Here is a 19,499-nt window from a genome sequence, read left to right on the forward strand (position 1 = left end):
GGATGAATTTGTTCAGATGAATTTGTCACCATTGATAAAGGCTATAAGAGAGAATGTTTTTGTTTGGTGTAGGCTTCCCCTATCAAGGGCTGATAGAATTAGCCTGGTAAAGATGATTTTGCTCCCCAGGTTATTATTTGTTCTGATGGCTAGCCCCATGTGGATACCAGACTCCTTTTTTAGGTTAATCAATTCCATAATAAATGACCTGGTTTGGGGACGCAAGAAAGTAAGAATGAAATTAACCCATCAATATAAACCAATGGGAGAGGGGGGGGGTTGGGCTCCCCTTTATCTTTGGCTACTTTATTTCAGCACAGACTAGTAGGGTGGGAAAATAATAAGCTATACGAGTGCATGGTAAAACTCACAGAAGGTATAATGGCTACAATTTTCGAGACTCTGGAAAGTGGCTATTTTTTACAACCTCTGTTTAAGGGGTTGGTAATCTGTAACTTGGCACACAGATCATGGGAGGCCTTAAAACAACTACTGAACATTAGGGGGGGGTGATGATTGATACACCATTATGGTTTAACCGGAATCTGCCCGATCTCTGGGGCCTGCCGGATCCCTCCTTCTGGATAGAACGGGGTGTCCGTCACGTCTCACAGATCTGGGTGGAAGGCAAGATAAAGGCATTTGAGGAAATGCAGAATTTGTTTCACTTAGGTAAAGGGGATTTTCTAAGATTTTTTCAGGTGGCACATGCCTTAGCTCCAGCAAAGGAGCAGAGGAACTTGAAAACTAAGAGTCACGATTGTATTGATTATCTGCACACAGCAACTAGTACAAATAAGGCGATCACGAAGGTTTACAGGTTTATAATTAAGAGTTACACTAGAAATACTTTGCATAGTTCTAGGACTAAATGGGAATGTAGTCTAGGACCTATAGTAGAGGGAAGGTGGGCACAAGTTTTAAAGAATATAGCATTATGTTCCTTTAATTGGAATCACAAGATAATACAACACAATATAGTACATAGGTTATATTTTTCACTGAAAGATTTAGTTAAAATGAAATATAGGGGGGATGCATGTTGTGAAAAATGCCAACAATTGAATGCAGATTTTGTGCACGTATTATGGAATTGTCCTAAGGTTAGCCAATTTTGGGAGGAAGTATATGGGACAGTAGAGAGAGTCTTGGGAGCGCGACTGGAACCAGTGATGTCCGTATCTGTCTTGGGGCTCATTGATGAATTAGATATGGAACAGAGGGATAGAGATATAGTCAGGAGAGTGATGCATATAGCTTGTGTGTGTATAGTATAGAAGTGGGGAGGTAAAGAAGTCCCAACAATGGAATACTGGTATAATTTGACCCTTAGAATCAAGCAATATGAAAAGTTTCGATCCTTAGAGATAGGCAGTCACAAGTGTTAAGTTAAGTGCTTGGTGTTTTTCGTGTTTTTTTGTTTTTTTTTCTGGCTCTTCCACAGACAGACTGTCCTCAGACTGACTCTCCAAGTCACTCTCCTTCAGACTCTACTAGTTCTTACAGTCCTACAAGACCGTTCAGACGCCTATGGTAGTGAAACGCACTTCTGGCCAGGGCAGGTCTCCGCAAATCTCTGACCACTATGGGCAACCCTTAATGACACCAGTCAAACAGTATTTTAGACACTATGATAATCTGACAATCCCCAACAGAATACCACCGACTCTAGCACTGCGGACATCTTAGGCTTACTTCCGCCTTCCCATCTCAAAGCTTCAACTAACATCACAGACTGTCTGACTGTGCATCACTGTCCAAGCACCTTACAAGTGGTTCTTTGCCATGACTATAGGGAGCCCGCTGTCATATATGGACATTTCAAGGCAAAGTACATAATATGACACAAGGAAATGACCTTACCCAGTCCATCCAGTCAGTGAAACAGAAGTGACAGTCAAGGTAGACAGTAAAAGTAGGTTTACTCCGAGCTCTCTTTGTCAATTTTGGTCACTGACCATCCAAGCTCTTGCGGAGGTCACCTCGATGATCAAATGTCCACTTAGTAGTGCCCAATCCGGGACGCCAAATGTTAGAGATTTTTATCTAGGGCTCCAACAGCCCTTCTACAATTGTAAGGTGATCACCAAATTTATAGGTCTTTGTACTGGGATACGTAGCTAAATGACACAGACACTTAGTCATAAAATGCATTCAAATCGCACTTTATTCCAAGTGTGGCAGTCGTGTAAATCGAAAGCAGAAAAATCTTTGGAGAGGGAGTGAAAAGTTGATAAAATACTGAAATGCTATAGATTAGCCAGGATATAGCAGAACCTCCCATTTAACCCCTTCCCGATGCTAGTACGGCGCGCGCCGGGTCCCGGTGCATGGAGAGGGCTCGCGGGCCGAGCCCTCTCCATAGCCGGTAAGTCTTTGCTGCATATTGTTACCGGTAACACCCGCGATCGGTGCTAGCAATGCTGCCGGCGGCTTCAAAGAGATGGCGCCGCATGGGCGCCGCCATCTTGTCGTGGATCGCTGCTCCCCGATGACGTCACGGGGAGCGGCGATCCGTCGCCATGGTAACCTCGGGTGTTCCGAATACCCGAGGCTACTTCGTTTTAACCCATGCATTACAATGTGCTAATTGCACATTGTAATGCATGGGGAGTAAAATCCACATATACTGTAGTATGGCAGTATATGATAGGATCGATCAGACTACCTAGGGTTAGAGTACCCTAGGGAGTCTGAAAAATAGTAAAAGTAAAAATAAAAAAAAAGTTAAAAAAAAAAAAATTATAATAAAAACAACCAAATATTCAAATCACCCCCCTTTCCCTAGAACTGATATAAAAATAAATAAACAGTACAAATCATAAACACATTAGGTATCGCCGCGTCCGAAAGTGCCCGATCTATCAAAATATGATAATGTTTTTTCACAACGGAAAATAGCGTCCAAAGTCGAAAATGGCATTTTTTTGCCATTTTGAAAAATATAAAAAAATGAATAAAAAGTGATCAAAAGGTCGCACAGTCCCAAAAATTATAGTAATGAAAACGCCATCAAAATTCGCAAAAAATGACACTATCCACAGCTCCGTACACCAAAGTATGAAAAAGTTATTGGCCCCAGAAGATGGCAAAATAAAAAAAAAATATTTTGTACAGGAGGTTTTAATTTTTTTAAATGTATGAAAACATTATAAAACCTATACAAATTTGGTATCCACATGATCGTACCGACCCAAAGAATAAAGTAGACATGTCATTTGGGACGCAGAGTGAAAGCTGTAAAATCCAAGCCCACAAGAAAATGTCACAAATGTGGTTTTTCACCATTTTCACTGCATTTGGAATTTTTTTCCCGCTTCCCAGTACACGCCATAGAATATTAAATACCGTCACTATGAAGTGCAATTTGTTACGCAGAAAATAAGCCATAACACAGCTCTTTATGTGGAAAAATAAAAAAGTTATAGATTTTTGAAGTTGGTGAGTGAAAAATGGAAGTGAAAAAACTAAAAAAGGCCAAGTCGTTAAGGGGTTAAGCTATTTTCCCAAAATGTTGATGAGCTATGCACTGTTTCTCCCAGAGACCTTATTTTCAGAGAAACAGAAATTTTTCACAAAATGTATTGGGAAAATGCTCTGTATAGTTCAAAATAAGATAAGTAGATGCTGAAGAAAGAATATAGGATAATAGGAGTCAAGGACAAGCAGGCAAATTACACAAAATGGTGTTTGAATCATGACAAGGCAGACTATGAACAATATGGCGTCTAGAGAAAAATATGATATATCTCACAGGCGTTATTTCTGTATCATTCTGACCTGTGTGCCTAGGCCCTGCGAGGCCATACTGGCATGATTATTATTTCTTTATTACATAGTTGTTTATAAAACTAGAGAAAATTTTTTTCCATATAAAATTTTATTCAGCATTTTTAGACAGTGTTCTGGTTTTATTTAGCAGACTTAGGACTCAAATGACGAACTTGAAATAATTAGTTACAGTTTAGTGGCAGAATTTTGTGTGACTGTGTGTGCGAGATAGGCATAAGACCTTATGTGCCCAAACATATGAGTGTGAATTGAAGTGACTGTCGTTCTTGGAGACTGCAGTGGAAATAGAAAGGGCACGAATTTGGAGCTGTTGATAGATAGATGCTTATGTATCAACAACCTTGCAATATTGTAACAACTTAAATTTGCCTAAGGGCTCATTCACACTGCCGTCTGCGGGGCCGTACATGCGGCCGCAAATTTGCGGCCGCATGTACGTCCCCATAGACGGCAATAGCGGCACGGCGGGGATCCGGTGCCACACATGTGTGGCACCGATCCGGGCCGCACACCGCAAAAAGATAGAGCAAGCTCTATCTTTCGGCGGATGTGCGGCCGTGTGCCGCTATTTCCTATGGAGGGAGGAGGGGTCACCTCCTCCTCACCTCCAGCACACGGCGGTATGCCCGCACGGCGGGCATACCGCGTGTGAATGTACCCTAAGGGTACATTCACACGGCCGTATGCCTTTTCTGTCCTGTATTTACAGCTGTATTCTGGTCGCAAATACAGGCTGTATGACATCTGTATGTTGCCTGTATGTAACCCGTATTTTCACAGTATTCTGTAAAAAATACAGTGGGCTTGCAAATGATGTCACTTACTTGGCCAAGCCCAAATTTGATCACCTGATAAGCCCAGACTACATTTTCTCTTTACTGAGAGTGAAGTTAGATTCCATTGTGGAATATATAACTGGATATATAGATGTACATGCTTGTATCATCTATACATGCATATTTGCAAGTATAGAGCATAGGAGTAGTAGTATGTGTCCCCATATATACAGGATTGGAGTGATAGTACTGTGTCCCCCTCCCACTTGGCAACGGGCATGTCCCCATTCCCCCCTAGACAACGAGCATGTACCCCCTTGGCAACGGGCATGTCCCCATCCCCCCCTAGACAACGAGCATGTCTCCCCTAGACAACGAGCATGGTCCCCACTGCCCTTGGCAATGAGCATGTCTCCCCTAAACAACGAGCATGTCCCCCCCTGGAAACGAGCATGGTCCCCACTCCCCTTGGCAACGAGCATGTCCCCCCTTGGCAACGGGCATGCCCCCATCCCCCCCTAGACAACGAGCATGTCTCCCCTAGACAACGAGTATGTCCCCCCTTGGCAACAAGCATGGCCCCCAGTCCCCTTGGCAACGAGCATGTCCGCCCCTAGACAACGAGCATGTCCCCCTTGGCAACGAGCATGTCCCCCCTAGACAACGAGCATGTCCGCCTCCCCCCTTGGCAACAAGCCCTTTTTTGTGTGTGTGTTTATATTTTTTGTCTTCCAGGACCGTGCATGCTGTGGACTACTTCAGATTCGTAGGATTGCGTCGAAGACTGCCATTATTTTTACAAATAAAATGGTCAACGAGGGTGTGTCCGCATTTTTTTTTCAATAAAACTTTCTTTTTGTTATTAAAAGTGTGGGGTTTTTTTCTTCCCAAGACTGTATAATTTGCCATAGTAGTGGTGCTGTCTAGTTGACGGTGCTCATTACTTAGGGCTGGCCTTAGTGTTTGCCATCTTTTTTTAGCAAATTTTCACTAATGCCAATACCGTTACCCCGGTACCCACCGACACCAGGGGTGCCGGGAAGAGCCAGGTACAAACCAGTACCTGACCGTCTATAGATGGTCAGGTAGTGGGGCGGCTGCAGGCTGTTATTGTTGAGCTGGAATAGCCCCCTAACAGTGGGCTATCCCAGCTCAGTAATGGCAGGCTGCTGCTGCTTTTTTGTACCTGGCTGATTTGGACAATATGGGGAAAACTCATGTCAAATTTTTTTTTTCATTTTTTGGCCCAAAATTGGGTAAAAAAAGAAGATGTGGGGTCCACTCTATTAATAGGGGGAACCCTACATCATTTTTTTCGTCAGAATAGTTTTTTTTTTAATTATGTGGGGTCCATCCTATCATTTATTTTCATTTATTGGCCAAAAAATGAAAAAAAAAAAATTGATGTGAGTCCCCCCCCTATTGTCCAAATCAGCCAGATACAAAAAAGCAGCAGCAGCCTGCCATTACTGAGCTGGGATAGCCCACTGTTAGGGGGCTATTCCAACTCAACAATAACAGCCTGCAGCCGCCCCACTACCTGACCATCTGTAGACGGTCAGGTACTGGTTTATACCCGGCTCTTCCCGGCACCCCTGGTGGCGGTGGGTACCGGGGTAATGGTATTGACATTAGTGAAAATTTGCTAAAAAAAGATGGCAAACACTAACACTAAGGCCAGCCCTTAGTAATGAGCACCGTCAACTAGACAGCACCACTACTATGGCAAATTATACAGTCTTGCGAAGAAAAAAAAACCACACTTTTAATAACAAAAAGAAAGTTTTATTGAAAAAAAAATGCGGACACGCCCTCGTTGACCATTTTATTTGTAAAAATAATGGCAGTCATCGACGCAATCCTACGAATCCGAAGTAGTCCACAGCATACACGGTCCTGGAAGACAATAAAAACAAACATACACACAAAAAAAGGGCTTGTTGCCAAGGGGGCATGCTCGTTGCCAAGGGGGAGGGGGACATGCTCGTTGTCTAGGGGGAGACGAGCATGCTCGGGGGTAGGGAACATGCTAGTTTCCAAGGGTGGACATGCTTGTGGCCAAGGGGGGCATGCTTGTTATCTAGGGGGATATGGACATGCTCGGGGGTAGGGAACATGTTCGTTGCCAAGGGGGACTTGTTCGTGGCCAGGGGCGACCAATACAGTCAGTCCCTGGGTTACATACAAGATAGGGTCTGTAGGTTTGTTCTTAAATTGAATTTGTATGTAAGACGGAACTGTATACTTGTAACCCCAGACAAAATTTTTTTGGTCTCCGTGACAATTGGATTTTAAAAATGTTGGGTTGTCATTTGAATCAGGATTAACAATAAATCTTCATTGCAGACACCTGTGGTAACTGTCACAGCTGTTTATTGTAACTTAGGGCTAAAGTACAGTAAATTACCAACAACCAGAGGTCCGCTTATATCTAGGGGTTGTCTGTAAGTTGGGTGTTCTTAAGTAGGGGACCGCCTGTATATACTTATAAATGTGTGTGTGTAAATATACACACACATCCGTTGGTACTGCACGACTGCGGCACCTAATTGCGCTGGATGGCCAAAAAGTTATTAGCGCCTGAATATGGCAAAATGAAGAATTTTACTTTTTGTACATTTTTCCACATGTATTAAAACAAAATAAAACCTTTAGTATCCCTGTGATTGTAGCAACCCAAAGAATAAATGTGACGTGTAATTTGGGGTGCATAGTAAAAGCTGTAAAATCCAAGCCCACAAGAAAATGGCACAAATGGGTTTTTTTCACCAATTTCACTGCATTTGGAATTTGTTTCCCGCTTCCCAGTTCAGGACATGGAATATTAAATACCATCGCTATGAAGTGCAGTTTGTTACACAGAAAGCAAGCCGTCATAGAGCTCTGTACATGGAAAAATAAAAAAGTTATGGATTTTTGAAGGAGGGAAGTGAAAAATGGAAACATAAAAATGAAAAAGGGCCAGGTCGTTAAGGGGTTAAAATCTCCTAAAACTTATATAAATTTTGGATCCCAGTGCAGTACCAACCCAAAGAATAAAGGGGAGGTGTCAGCTTAAGAACAGAGTGAAATCTGAAAAACAGATTCCAATAGAGAATGTGGGGCATGCTTTTTTTCCTCAATTAGGGTACGGTCACACGTTGCAGTTAAAACTGCATCACAATCAGCTTTGAGGGGGTTTTTTGCGCAGTTTTGTCAACTGAACAGGTGAAAGACATCAACTGAATGGGTGAATGACATTTGTGTAGCAGGTTTTCCCTTCAAAATCAAATTCACTCGTTCAGTTCATGTCTTTCACCTGTTTAATTGACAAAAGTGCAGCTAAAACCCCCTCAAAACTGATTGCGATGCAGTTTTAACTGCAACGTGTGACCGCACACCTTTCACACCCTTTATGCATCTTTGCATACACTTGCACACTCTTTCAAACCCCTTTCACACTGCATACTCTTTCACACCCCTTTCACACTGCATACTCTTTTACACCCCTTTCACACCCCATGCCCACTCTTTCACACCCCTTGCACACTGCACACTCTTTCACACCCCTTGCACACTGCACACTCTTTCATACCCTTTCATACACTTGGACACTCTTTGAACTTACATTTCACAGGCTCCTGCTCTGCACACTCTTCAGACACTCTGCTGACAGCTGAGAGCAGTGATGAGGTCACCGCCGGCAGCGGTCACGTGATCGCGTCTCCACGGCAACCCACAGCATAGTGACCGGCCGCATGCGGTGGATATCTTCTGGCACCGTAAGCAGCCCCGATATATTACACTCCCATACACTTCTATTGGAATGGCCGCATCGCAAATCTGTCCATAAATAGGACATGTTCTATATTTTGCGATGCGGCCATCTGGTCTAGTCACGATGCGGTGAGACACCGTTTGCTCACCGCATCACTACCAGAAGTAATGTAAGTCTATGGGGGGCTGTGATCTGGTCGCAAATCATGCGACCAGATCACTGTCCCCCTCACGGTCGTGTGAATGAGGCCTAAGAACAAACATCACTTGCTAGTGACATCTAGTGAAAATAAAAAGCCATATCTATATAACCACGACTAAAAAGACACTGGCTACTCCGTGTACAACCTCTGAAAAAAGCACCCTGATAAGGGGAAATAAGTTGTATCTTGCACATCAATCGGAATCTAAAATCCTGAAGCATGAATACAAAACAGTTTGAATAATTCCTGACTATATATGAGAGATACAACAATAATCAGATAACCCCTGAATTTCTAAGGTGACACAACCCCTTTGCCATATCTCATTAGATAGAAATATTGGGGTTATATGTTTATAAACACAACACACAATACTTTAGCCACAAATAAATATCTATCCTTACAATTACTCTGCCTGATACGAGTCCCTGTCTGTAGATTTTTAACTCTTTTTTTCGCTAGTGTCATTGTTCATTATTAATTTAAAGAGAACAAATAAAAGTTATGAATTTTATGGGAAACAATAAATTGCTCCCAAGTACTTGACCAATGGGTCTTAGTGAGGCTATTCCCAGGCCTTTTTTGTGAATTACTAAAAGTGTTGTTACGCATCACAAAGTATTTCCATTTCAATGTCATCATTATCATGAAAAGAAGAAAGCATAGAGACAAAGAAGGGGTGAAGGGAGGGAAAGGGAGTAAAAACAGAGAAAGAGAGGGGAGGGAGCAGTATCCGGAAAAAGGGAGGCAAAATGGAGGCTACTAACTTGCCACACTCCCAAATTAGCCAGAAAAACACACATAAAAATACAATGTTAGTGCTCTAACTCCACAATAAAATGTTAAGATTGATTGATAATGGGTAGAAACGTGTTCACACTATACAGAGCAAACACCCATGATGTGCACCACCAAAGGATTAAAGTGTATATGAAGGGGGGTTTTTGGGGAAGAGGGAAAAGTTGTGAGTGTATCACTTTAAAATGTAACTTTTATTTGTTCTTATATTAAAATAACCAAGACTCGTGTGCGTCTACATACACCATGAGGTTCTAGTGTGGCACCACAAACCACATTTAATCAATGTCACCATGGCTATATACTGTAAGCCTGGGACAGTAATACAGGAGGACTGTTCAAACTAAGGGGACCTCCTCCTGTATAACTGGAGGACGAGGTCTGAAAGGGCAAAACCTAGGTCGGGCATGAGGTCCTCTGGCGTTTTTAACCATTTTGATATGCACACTTTTAATATTCTGTTTGTGAGTATGCTGGAATAAAATTGATTTTACTCTTATCCTCCTGATACCGGACTGGTGCTGTGATCGCGTGCACGAGAGTGTAGCATGGTCTCCCACAGGATCCAGTATAGAGAAGTGAACATTGTGACAGGAGGAATTACTGAGGAAATTTCTTCAATCTCTGATCTATAAGGAAGAGACCGTTCTGTGGAACTCTCAATCTTAACATTTTATTGTGGAGTTAGAGCACTTACATTGTTTTTTTTTTATGTGTCTTTTCACTGCAAGCCATCAATCAGCCAGCTATGCTGGAGCCGTATTCGTCAGCTCCAGGTAGCAAGAAGATAAAACATAAGTGGACCAAAATGACCAGGTTTTCCGGGGACCTGCCACTCTCTTTGGATCCATATTCAGGAGACTCTATGTCCTACGTAGTTCGTTAATGTGCTCCAGCCACTGGTGCAATGAGGGAGGATTAGGGGAGCGCCAGCAGGCAGGGATGCTAGCCATAGCCACGTTCAGAAGATGACAAAGCAACGACTTCTTGTATGTGACAAGGGAAACCTTGTGCTGATGTGGCAGCAATTTCCGTTGCAGGATCATCTCTCAAATCTCTACCTGTTAACTCACCGATCACTTCTGTCCTAGCCAGCCAAAAAAATTTGTAGATTTTCGGTTGGATTGCGGGGCAACAGAAATTGTATACACCAGGACTGATAGAGACTGGTTGGAATTATAATTATAGCTTTGAAATGTTGTATTTTTATTAAATAACAATGAATTAAAGAATGAGTATATTTAAGTTAATGTTATCTTCGTGAGAATACCCCTTTAAGAAAGATACTGGATTTACAGGCTCAACATCATTCAGCATTATTACATCTATCGGATCTAAAAGTCACATAAAGAGGACTCATTCTGGCCTAGTCCAAAAACCATGGAAGGGTAAAAGACAGCTTTTCAGAGTTACCTTGTTCAACCTTGTCTGTAAAGAAGACTATGCGGGAACAAACATGTCCCATACACAACAAAATGATTGTAAGTGCTAGGGTCCTTTTTAACCCCTTACTTTACAATTTTGCTCATATAACTCATTGGGGGTCAGTGTCAAATTGTGGGCTGGCACTCTTTAAGCAGACACATTAAGATCCCTGTGTGCTGACAGGGTTACATTATCAGGGTCCAGGTTTAGCTACACTTTTTTTTAGCTTCTGAACATTCACTGGTATCTGACACAGAAAAAAAGGAAGGTGAGTCAGATCAGAGATGAGAGATGATAAGATCCATGAGATGCATATAACACATAACGACACTTTTCAGCTCTGGTACACTGTCAGCTCTGCTAACTCAGCTATATCACACACACACAGTCAGCTCCAGTGTACCTCCTTCCCCTATTATTTGTCATATCCACACGGTGATTCGTAAATGATGGGATCAGCATGTGAGTTGCCAGAGTTGTGGGTTGAAGTGGATTTTTCTCCTAATCTTACCCTTTTAGAATAGTTTCCCATAGTATCGGGGATCCAGATTAGAGCACATTTTGACAATATTGCGGTGGTACCGTGTATAAACGGACAGACTGCTTCGTCCCACTCAGTGCTTAGCATTTTGCATTTCCTCATGCCTGAGTGCTTGATGCGTAATATTTGGTTGTGTGCTAGCCGTGTTCCAGGGGTCAAGAATTGTGGGGCAAATTTCATCTGTTGGCGCCAGAGGAGGATCGGCTTCCACATTCCTGTCAGTCACAGTTATGGGATCTGCCATTCGGAGTGTCTTGCATTGTCTTGCAAGAAGTCATCTGTGGCACTAGCTAAGTGGAATGCTTATGCAGTGGTGTGGTGGGAGTGGATGGCCTTTTTGTGTGAGCAAGAAGTAGATGCTAATGCAGGTGATATGTTACAAATGTTGTTTTTATACATGGTTAGGCATTTCGAGAGTGAGACATCACCGTCAGTAGTGCTAAAGCATGTGATGATGCAGGGGCAAATTTCATTGGACTTGATAAAAGACATTAAGTGTGACTTATTGCGCTTGTGTTCCATGTATCCAAAAGTAATTACAGTCTGGTCGGAAATCATTCCTAGAATACATTGGAAGAATGCAAAGTCCGTGACAAGCCTAAATAGGGCTTGTGCAATCTGTGTCCAAATTTGTGGTGAGGCAAGGGGGGCTGATAGTGAGACATCCTGATTTAGAATCTGTAGACCCTTCTATTTACATGTTGGCTGTAATAGGAAGACCCAGCTCTTTGGATGGTTGCCTCAAAGTCAAATTTTATTGGAAACATTTATTTAGATACAAAGATAAGTAATAAATGCAAAATATTTTACAAAATATGATTTACCTGTGTTCCAGCTGAATATCTTCCAGGAGTCTGAGAATTTGTAGTCTTGGTTGAACCTACTGTGTTTTCCATACTTTTTCCACTACAGCAATGACTTCGTAAACATTTGCCATATTCTTTACGTACCTTAAGTATTGTAAAAAAACACAAGATCATTTAACAGTTTCTAGTTATTGCATGTGGTTTAAATAATGACCCAGATATATAAAAATGTTGCCACATTATTTAATAGAGATGCATGTTTTTATTTAAAGGGAACCTGTCACCAGGGATCTCATTTTCACTAAAGACAGGTTACAGAAGTCCATCACACCAGTATTGCAAATATGCCTGTTTTTTTGAGCATTTGCAGTCTGCAGCCCAGACATATCACAGACAGAGGATTCTGTCAGGGTAAGTTATAACACACAATTATATCGTTATGCAAATGCTAAGAGAAAGCAGAAAGGCATATTTACAATGCAGCTGTAATAAGCTTTTACAACCTGTCTTTATTGAAAACAAGGTCCCTGGTGACAGGTTCCCTTTAAAATGGTATTCCCATTTTAGCAAATGAATGTTATCGTTTGTATAATGAAAAGTTATACAATTTTCCAATATACTTTCCTCACAATTTTCTAGATCTTTTCTAAAACTTCATTGTTTATTTCCAGTGCCCATGGTCAGATAGGTGCAAAGCTCATTATAACACACAGCTCTGATTTCTCTCTATGATACTAATGAACCATGCACCTGCTTAATCCTGGTCAAATTTCTGGAAGTAAACATAAAAGTTTTCTATAAAATAATAACAAGCAGAAAACTCTGAAGAATTGATTCAGAAATTATATTGAAAAATTGTATAAATGTTCAATATACAAACAATAACATTAATATGGGAATACCCCTTTAATCTGATCCGTTTTCAGTATGTGCACACAGTTAGGCTGCATTCACACAACCGTCGGGGGCATCAATCTATGACAGCAAGCTTGCGGCCGTACATACGTCCCCCATAGATGGCAATGACATGTTGTATCTTTCCTCATGTTACGGCATCGTGCACCATGCATCACTATGGAGAGGGGAGGGGCACCCATCCTCATCTCCGTCACAGCGAATGTATGCCTGCCCGACGGGCATACGTTTATGTGCATTAAGCCTTACACCTATTATTTTTTGGAGCAATATGCTTCATGCTGTTGCAACAGAAATGTGACACATCTCAGTAAAAAATGAGTCACAGACTAGTAACGCACACTAACACACCCTTAAAGCAGCACAGAATTATTAAGTCTCCAACAAAATTGAGCTACAACACAATAATAAATATACAAAAAAAAATACAAACATATTAAATACATGTTCAAGATCCAAAGACACGTTTTTATATGCAAACATGGACAGACATAATTATATAACTGGGTCAAGATCTGCAAGTTAATTTGGCACATTTTCACATAAGGAACAATGGTTTCATTAAACTCATTATCATAGCAGATTCTTAATAAAAGCATTCTCAAGCCAATACTATTATTTTACTTGGTATTTACCCCCACACCAGATTAACTTCTTAAATTGGAACAAACAGCAAAAAATAATGGAGTAAACTGTTTGAATTACAAAATGACATTTTTTTCATTGATATTCAAACCATAAAAATCATATACAGTGCAGAAGTATTTAGTCAGCCACCAATTGTGCTAGTTTTTTCCACTTAAAAAGATAAGAGATGCTTGTAATGATGCTTGAGGTCATAAGTAGACCAAGACTATGAGAGATAAATTACATTCTTTGATTTTTAACAAATTTATTTGGTGGAAAATAAGTATTTGGTCAATAACAAAAGTTCATCTCAGTACTTTGTTATACACCCTTTGTTGGCAATGATAGAGGTCAAATGCTTTCTGTAGGTCTGCACAACATTGGCACACACTGATGTTATGTTGCCCCATTCCTCCATGCAGATCTCATCTAGAGCAGTGATGTTTTGGGGCTGTCGGTGGGCAATACAGACTTTCAACTCCCTCCAAAGACTTTCTATGGGGTTGGGATCTGGAGACTGGATAGGCTACTCCAGGACCTTGAAATGCATCATATGAAGCCACTACTTTGTTGCCCTGGCGGTGTGCTCATTATGGTGCTGATTAGACCCAGCCATGTTTTATCTTCAATGCTCTTGTTGATGTAAGGAGGCTTGCACTCAAAATTTCATAAAACATGGCCCCATTCATTCTTTCATGTATACAGATCAGCCGCCCTGGTCCCTTTACATAGAAACACCCTCAAAGAATAATGTTGCCACCCCCATCCTTCACAGTAGGTATGGTGCTCTTTGGGTGTAACTCAGCATTCACTCTCCTCCAAATAGGATGAGTTGTGTTTCTATGAAACAGTTCTACTTTGGTTTAATCTGACCATATGACATTTTCCTAACTTCAGACGGGCCCAGATATGTACTGGTTTAAGCAGGGGGACACATCTGGCACTGCCAGATCTGGGTATCTGGGGGCATAGTGTGTTACTGATGATAGCCTTTGGTCTGCAATTTTGTTTCTAGTGTCCTTCAACAGCATTAATCCCTTAAGGACCAGGCCCTTTTTCGTTTTTGTGTTTTTATTTTTCACTCCCCACCTTCAAAAATCTATAACTTTTTTATTTTTTCCATGTACAGAGCTGTGTGATGTCTTATTTTCTGTGTAACAAATTGCACTTCGTAGTGATGGTATTAAATATTCCATGCCGTGTACTGGGAAGCGGGAAAAAAATTCTAAATGCAGTGAAAATTATGAAAAAACACATTTGCGCCATTTCTTGTGGGCTTGGTTTTTACAGCTTTCTCTGTGCGCCCCAAATGACAGATCTACTTCATTTATTGGGCCAATACGACCACAGGGATACCAAATTTGTATAGGTTTTATAATGTTTTCATACATTTACAAAAACCTCCTGTACAGAAAAAAAATTCTTCATTTTACAGTGTTCTTGCGCTAATAACTTTTTCATACTTTAGTGTACAGAGCTGTGGTTGGTATCTTTTTTTGCGACTTCTGATGACGTTTTCAACGCTTTTATTTTTAGGACTGTGCGACCTTTTGATCACTTTTTATAGAATTTTTTCTATTTTTCAAAATGGCTAAAAAATGCAATTTGCGACTTCGGGCGACTTTTCAGCTACGGGGTAAAACGCAGTGAAAACGGTTAATATATTTTGATAGATCGGGCATTTTCGGGCGCGGCGATACCTAATGTGCTTAGGATTTTTACTGTTTATTTATATTTATATCAGTTCTAGGGAAAGGGGGGTGATTTCAATTTTTAAGTTTTTTTAATATAATTTTTTTTTTCCTTTTTTTATATTTTTTTTTACTATTTTTCAGACTCCCTATGGTACTTTAACCCTAGGTTGTCTGATTGATCCTACCACACACTGCCATACTGCAGTATTGCAGTATATGGGGATTTTGCATACCATCTATTACAATGTGCAGATAGCTTTGTGTGATCCGAGGCTGTCATGACAATGGATCACACGCCGCCGGCTCTTTAATCCCGCCGTCAGCTTTGCCGGTGCCGATCAAAGGGTTAACACCCGCAATCGGTGAAAGCACCAATCATTATGAAGCAAATGCCCGGTGAGTATGAAGAGGGCTCAGCCCGTGAGCCCCCTTCATACTCCCCCATGCACAGCAAGACGTAAGGGTACGTCTTATTGCGCTATGGGGTTAAGGTCTTCACCGTAGTGGAGTTTGAAGTGTGACTGTTTTAACTTGTTATCAGTTTAAAATAAATCTGTCCACAACCTCAAACAGGAGCCATTAATACAGATAATGAGTGGAGGATAAATCAGGGTGATTTGGAACACTAAACCCCAAGGGTACCAGTAGTCATGCAGTGCTGGGTTCATATATACAGGATGGTAGTAGTACCTGAGTGAAGTTGGCCCCCCCCACCTTGTTCAAATCAAACAAAATTGGTGTCAAACGTTTGTGCTACGTTTGTGCTGGTTTGTGCAGCAGAAATTTTTGTTTGTGCCGCCATCGTTTTCGAGATTTTAATGAAAGTTTCCAGAGGTCATCAGAGGTCAACCAGCCCCCCCACATTGCCCAAATCAAACAAAACTGGTGTCAAACGTTAGTGCTACGTTTGTGCAGCAAAAATTTTAGTTTGTGCCGCTATAATTTTTAAGGTATGTTCAGGTGTTTGAGGTGTTACTCAAACACCTGGTTAACTGGTGAACTGGTTAAAAACAAGCCTAGTGACACTTCCCTGGCTTGATCACCAGGGGGAGCTAGCAAACACATTGTACTTTGGAAGAAATGAACTCTGATGACCTCTGCAAAAAAGTATGAATATATTAAAAATGATAGCGGCACAAACGAAAATTTTTGCTGCACAAACCAGCACAAACGTAGCACTAACGTTTGACACCAGTTTTGTTTGATTCGGTTATGTGGGGGGGCTGCTTGAACTTTTGAACTTTTTTGTTCATATATTCAAAACAAAAGCAGCACAAACAAAAATTTGCGCAGCACAAACCAGCACAAACGTAGCAGAATTGTTCGGCACCAGTTTTGTTTGATTTGGGCAATGTGGGGGGGCTGGTTGACCTCTGATGACCTCTGGAAACTTTCATTAAAATCTCGAAAACGATGGCGGCACAAACAAATATTTGAACAAGGGGGGGGGGGCAACTTCACTCAGGTGGTAGTAGTAGTACAGTGCTGTGTCCACATATATAGAGGATGGGAGTAATAGTGCAGTGCTGTGTCCATATATACAGCTACTGTGTAGTTGTGCTGCCCCTTCAAGGTCTGTGAGAGCCTGAAATCTTGCTTCTTTGTAGGTGACCAAATTCTTATTTTCTACCATAATTAAAAATCATACAATGTGATTTTCTTTATTTGTTTTCACATTTTGTCTCTCGTAGTTAAGGTATACCTATGAGGTCAATTACAGTCCTCTTTCATCTTTTTAAGGGGGAGAACTTGCACAATTGGTGGATGACTAAATCCTTTTTTCCCTAATGTATAAGCAGTGATTCCATTACAAACACTGGAAACCCGGGAGTGTTCTTACTGCATGGGTAATATACACTCACCGGCCACTTTATTAGGTACACCTGTCCAACTGCTCACTAACACTTAATTTCTAATCAGCCAATCACATGGCGGCAACTCAGTGCATTTAGGAATGTAGACATGGTCAAGAAAATCTCCTGCAGTTCAAACCGAGCATCAGTATGGGGAAGAAAGGTGATTTGAGTGCCTTTGAACGTGGCATGGTTGTTGGTGCCAGAAGGGCTGGTCTGAGTATTTCAGAAACTGCTGATCTACTGGGATTTTCACGCACAACCATCTCTAGGGTTTACAGAGAATGGTCCGAAAAAGAAAAAACATCCAGTGAGCGGCAGTTCTGTGGGCGGAAATGCCTTGTTGATGCCAGAGGTCAGAGGAGAATGGGCAGACTGGTTCGAGCTGATAGAAAGGCAACAGTGACTCAAATCGCCACCCGTTACAACCAAGGTAGGCAGAAGAGCATCTCTGAATGCACAGTACGTCGAACTTTGAGGCAGATGGGCTACAGCAGCAGAAGACCACACCGGGTGCCACTCCTTTCAGCTAAGAACAGGAAACTGAGGCTACAATTTGCACAAGCTCATCGAAATTGAACATTAGAAGATTGGAAAAAAGTTGCCTGGTCTGATGAGTCTCGATTTCTGCTGCGACATTCGGATGGTAGGGTCAGAATTTGGCGTTAACAACATGAAAGCATGGATCCATCCTGCCTTGTATCAACGGTTCAGGCTGGTGGTGGTGGCGTCATGGTGTGGGGAATATTTTCTTGGCACTCTTTGGGCCCCTTGGTACCAATTGAGCATCGTTGGAACGCCACAACCTACCTGAGTATTGTTGCTGACCATGTCCATCCCTTTATGACCACAATGTACCCAACATCTGATGGCTACTTTCAGCAGGATAATGCGCCATGTCATAAAGCTGGAATCATCTCAGACTGGTTTCTTGAACATGACAATGAGTTCACTGTACTCAAATGGCCTCCACAGTCACCAGATCTCTATCCAATAGAGCATCTTTGGGATGTGGTGGAACGGGAGATTCGCATCATGGATGTGCAGCCGACAAATATGCGGCAACTGTGTGATGCCATCATGTCAATATGGACCAAAATCTCTGAGGAATGCTTCCAGCACCTTGTTGAATCTATGCCACGAAGAATTGAGGCAGTTCTGAAGGCAAAAGGGGTTCCAACCCGTTACTAGCATGGTGTACCTAATAAAGTGGCCGGTGAGTGTAATGTACAATAGTAAATAAACCGGAATTTTTTTTTTCCATATTATACCATGTTATAGATGTAAGAAATAGCCTACATGTGATCTTAATCTTTTACCTAAAAATATAACAAGACTCCATTTACTCTGGATTGGAAACCAATTGTAGTGTCTCTGAATTAAAATAAAAAAAAATAAAATCCCAACCAGTGTCGACATTTTGGAAACTACACTACTGAAGGACTTTATCAAGAAGTATGTTGAGCATTTTGACCTCACAGATGCACGAGAGTAAACTGGAGATCAAAATTAGAGAACGATGTATGAGCACTTTGTCAGAAACAATTGCAACAACCCTGTCAATGCATAGGGTGGGTAGTTGTTGTAAATAGCGCCCTCTCCTTGTCAGGAACTGTCTGATGAGCCTCTGCAACTCAGTCAGAAGCTACTGTCTGATAAGCTTAGCAATTGCAGTTGGAACCACTGCCTGGTAGGACAAGAGTTAACATATCACTTATCTGTAACCAATGATATGATGTGTTCTAAGCAAGCTTGAAGCTGACTGGAGAGTGCTAACACCTCACTAGGGGAGTTTAAAAACCCATTGTGGATGGGAGCACATGTTCAGAATCAGTGAAACTTTATTGTATAAATGGATGACACGTTTTGGGGGAGTACCGCTCCCTGCCTCAGGTCCATACAATTTACACAAGTTCTAATAAAACAAATGTACAAAAAGCAATAATGTATATATACCGTAAAGTAACCTCAAGATATAAAATGCAAAATACACAAAATGGATAAATAAATGAATAGATAGTTTTCTAAAAAAATATATAAAAATTCATATCAGGATGAGGAAGGGAGCAGTACGCCCCCGAAGCGCGTCGTCCATGTATACAATAAAGTTTTGCTAAATTTGAGAAGCGCGGCCATTGGTCCTGATTTTTCACCCACCACTGCATATCTTCTATCCTGGCCCAGCATAACCGGGACACAGGACCACGCAGCTACATCACATCCCTCCTTTACTATCAGAATCTCCTGGTAGTTGCTGTCTTAAATACCTGTTTTTTATTGATTTTACTGAACTTCTCATGTGCTGTGTTTTCT

General features: G+C 41.5%; 1 protein-coding gene across 12 annotated transcripts in view; it reads right to left on the reverse strand.

Annotated features, from left to right (window-relative positions):
- Positions 1–19,499, reverse strand: part of ADGRL3 (adhesion G protein-coupled receptor L3) — a 1,100,912-nt gene that overhangs the window by 237,587 nt on the left and 843,826 nt on the right. For all 12 annotated transcript variants that reach the window (XM_072113828.1, XM_072113827.1, XM_072113826.1 and 9 more), the window contains one exon: positions 12,116–12,241. In XM_072113828.1, coding sequence (XP_071969929.1) covers positions 12,116–12,241 — 126 coding nt within the window. The remainder of the gene's footprint in view (positions 1–12,115; positions 12,242–19,499) is intronic.

This window comes from Engystomops pustulosus, chromosome 1 (assembly GCF_040894005.1).
Source record: "Engystomops pustulosus chromosome 1, aEngPut4.maternal, whole genome shotgun sequence".
In the NCBI taxonomy this organism is placed as follows: domain Eukaryota; kingdom Metazoa; phylum Chordata; class Amphibia; order Anura; family Leptodactylidae; genus Engystomops; species Engystomops pustulosus.